The sequence below is a fragment of the Petaurus breviceps genome, unplaced genomic scaffold, assembly GCF_028583685.1.
Source record: "Petaurus breviceps papuanus isolate PSGF00001 unplaced genomic scaffold, PetGlider_PUasm1.0 174, whole genome shotgun sequence".
In the NCBI taxonomy this organism is placed as follows: Eukaryota; Metazoa; Chordata; class Mammalia; order Diprotodontia; family Petauridae; genus Petaurus; species Petaurus breviceps.
This window is the reverse complement of record NW_027185761.1, coordinates 12,866,467-12,869,850: the sequence shown is the minus strand read 5'-3', so window position 1 is coordinate 12,869,850 and position 3,384 is coordinate 12,866,467. Positions and strand designations below refer to the sequence as shown.

The following is a 3,384-nucleotide window of genomic DNA, read 5'->3' as shown; positions in this document are numbered from 1 at the left end:
AGAGAGAGAGAGAGAGAGAGAGAGAGAGAGAGAGAGAGAGAGAGAGATGAAGTTCTCTTCATTAAAGGATAGGAGATGGGTGAAGCTAGAACCCTTTAAAGAAGGACAGTCTTTCCAAAAATAAGGGCATCATCTTGGTGACAAAGTAGATAGAGTGCTGGGCCTGGACTGAGTAAAACTCATATCTCTGAGTTCAAATCTGGCCTCAGATACTTACTAGCTGTGTGACCCTGTGAAAGTCATTTAATCCTATTTACCTCAGTTTCCTCATCTGTAAAATGAGCTGGAGAAGGAATTGGCAAACCAGTATCTTCGCCAATAAAATCCCAAATGGGGTCATGAAGAGTCAGGCATGATTGAAACAAGTGAAAAACAAATTTTCAAAATTGTATTTCCATAGGGAGAGAAGAGCATGAAGAAAGCAAGTGGAATGGATAACATAAAGGGAGTTTTACAAGGTAATCAGCAGTCCACAAATGACTAAGGCTCAAAGACCTGCCTGCCACTTTCTGGTGGCCCTGAGATTCTTTCTAGCTCTGAAGTAAACAAGAAAGAGGTAACATACCCACTTTCAGCTCTTTCCCAAAGACCGTCCTCTCTCCCAGGGCTGAGCAGTTCCAACGACCATTTCGGAACTGAAATTGACACTCGTTGATTCCCATCTGAGACCCTTCTCCGATCACGATGATAGCGTCAGGTCGGCTCTGACAGATTGCCCTCTGTCTGGGAGCTAGCCCTGGGATCTTGTTACAGATGATGCTGGCCCCAAGAGCCACCACAGAGGAGAAGCCCCTGCAAAGGAAGAGAGAGACAGACTGGCCATCAAGGCAGAGAGCAGTTTGTGGGGTCAGGGTCAGACCAGGCCCACCCTCTGGGGCAAACACTGACTCCAAGCTTTCTTTTTTAACAACAGAGGCTACAACTTTATCTCAGTCAAATATCTCCCTCACTCATTTCAAGTGCCTGCTTCAAGAGGATAACAACTCAAAATAGTCTGTTCTCTCAATCTGAAACTTTAAAGCATTCTAGAGTGGTTATAAAACTGATGGTGACAATATGTACAATAACAATAAAACAATTATTCATCAATTGTAAATGGATGGCAATACAGGTAGACCTCACTTTGTACAATAAATGTGTTCTTATAATTCATGTAAATTACTTTTTTCTAAAGGGAATCATTTTTTAAATGTACTTGAGGACAATGTTTACAATTCAAAAATCACTCCCCTCAATTACAAGACTTGTAAATTTGAATTTTTATACAATGAATTTATTAAAATTGGACATAGCTGCAATAGCAACCCTAAGGAATGGGTAGATTATTTAAAGTAATTAGTCAATAGGCCCATAACTATTATTATTAGTATGAACTAAAGTTGTCTCAGTTAAGGAAAGAAACACTGAACAGTTATGTGACTGTGCTAGGCACTTAACCTTTCTGTGTTCAGTTTCTTCATCTATTAAAAGACAAGGTTGGTCTGTCAGGAGTGGAAAACCTACATGACGCTGCAGGTCCTCAAGTACAGCCCTTTGACTGAATCCAAACTTCACAGAACATATCCAATAAAGTTTGGATTCAAAGGGCCGCACTTGAAGACCTAGAGGGCCACACGCGGCCTCAAGGCTGAAGGTTCCCCACTTCTTGAATCATCTTTGAGTTCCCTTCAAGCTCTCCCTTACATGCCATGACTCTCTATTGGCATTCTGACCAGAATTCAGAAAGTTTAGACACAGAATATAGTATACCCAAAAAAAAAAAATGTTCTTAAGGAAAAAGGCTAGAACTCCTATAACAAGTTAACATATGTCTTAGCTGAGTCATAAAAGTAAAATAGTAATGATGGTACAAAAGGAACCCACACATTTCCAAAAAGAACTGAGCACCTTATAGTTGTAAGGGTAACCTAGGCCAATCCCCTCATTTTGCATGAAGTAGAAAGAGAGCTGATTGGAAATCAGAAAACCTTGGTTCAAATTCCATCTCTGTCCTTACTACCTGGGTAACTTTGGGCAAATCACCTAACCTCTCTGGGCCTCCATGTTCTCATATGAAAATGAGGAGGCTGGACTAGAAAAGCTATAAGGTCCCAGCTCTAGATTCAAGAATCAGATAAGGACCTGAGTCAAGGAGCTAGTAAGTATCAGAGACACAAGTCTCCTGATTTTCATTGGATCCAGTGCCCTTTCCACAATGGCATCAGAGTGGGAAAGCAGGCTGAAGCTGCTCACCCCTCTAAGTGGTGCACAGACTCCAAGAAACCTGAAAGGGCTCCTCCCCTTCTCAGTGAGCCCCCCCCCCCATTTCCAAACCTCGGTCCCTTAGGCAGGGTACAACCTGAGGCTTCAGGGGCTAGGAGGTTTGGGTAAGACTCTGATAGCACCTTTGGAGTAGGGTCAATGAGGGCAGGAAGGGAGATTTTTATTTTACCCCCATTTCAAATTAAAAGGAAGATAAAGAGCCAATGTGCCATTCCTCAAAGCTCCCCTGCTTCCTGATTGCTAAATGAGAGCGATAGGCTGGCATGTGTGAAGGAGAAACTGGAGATGGGGGTGGAGGGGGAATGGAAAAATAAATCAATAAGATTATTTTTTAAAAGAATCGGAAAAAAGCAAACGGCAGCGGCCTGACCTGCCTGCCTGCCCCTGCCCCCAACCCCAGCTGCACCGAACTGCCTGGGGTCTGTTGTGGCGGGGGGGGGGGGGGGGGGGTGGGGGGGGTGAGCAGTAGGGGAAATGTGCTCAGTTCGAACTCAGCCAGCCCAGAATAGCACCTATACAAGATCCTGGGGTCCCACAGGGACTGAGAGGTTAGTCTGGAAGGTCTCTGGTGCGTGGATGCTGAGTGCTGGGGAGGTGAGGAAAAGACTTCTATACTATGCAATAAAGGGGGCGAGCCACAAGCAGAAGATAGAGGGCTAATGTGAGCTTTCCGCCCACTACCCAGGTCCTACCGCTGCACCCCACACACCCAGATCCTGGGGTCTGCCTCTTCCAGGTAGATAGGAAAGTGGGCTGCCTAGAAAGGAGAGTAACTAGCTAGAGTATGAATCGGGCTGAGACTGAGAGGAGGTGGCGGGTCCAAGCTGTGTAGCTTTGGAGTGGGCATCTGTCTGATATAAGTGTGAGAGAGACAGAGACAGAGACAGAGACGGGGAGAGAGACAGAGACAGAGAGACAGAGAGAGAGAGAGAGAGAGAGAGAGAGAGAGAGAGAGAGAGAGAGAGAGAGAGAGAGAGAGAGAGAGAGAGAGAGAGAGAGAGAGACAGAGAGAGAGAGAGAGAGAGAGAGAGAGAGAGAGAGAGAGAGAGAGAGAGAGAGAGAGAGAGAGAGAGACAGAGAGAGAGAGAGACAGAGAGACAGAGACAGAGAGAGAGAGAGAGA

The 3,384-nt window shown here is 45.2% G+C and overlaps 1 protein-coding gene across 2 annotated transcripts in view; it reads right to left on the bottom strand.

The window, feature by feature from the left end:
- WNT7A (Wnt family member 7A) overlaps positions 1-3,384 on the bottom strand; it is a 90,383-nt gene that overhangs the window by 85,329 nt on the left and 1,670 nt on the right. For both annotated transcript variants that reach the window (XR_011167522.1, XM_069083763.1), the window contains exon 2: positions 566-792. Coding sequence is in view for 1 of the 2 variants with exons in the window: in XM_069083763.1 (XP_068939864.1) it covers positions 566-792 (227 nt within the window). In the remaining variant the exon portion in view is untranslated. The remainder of the gene's footprint in view (positions 1-565; positions 793-3,384) is intronic.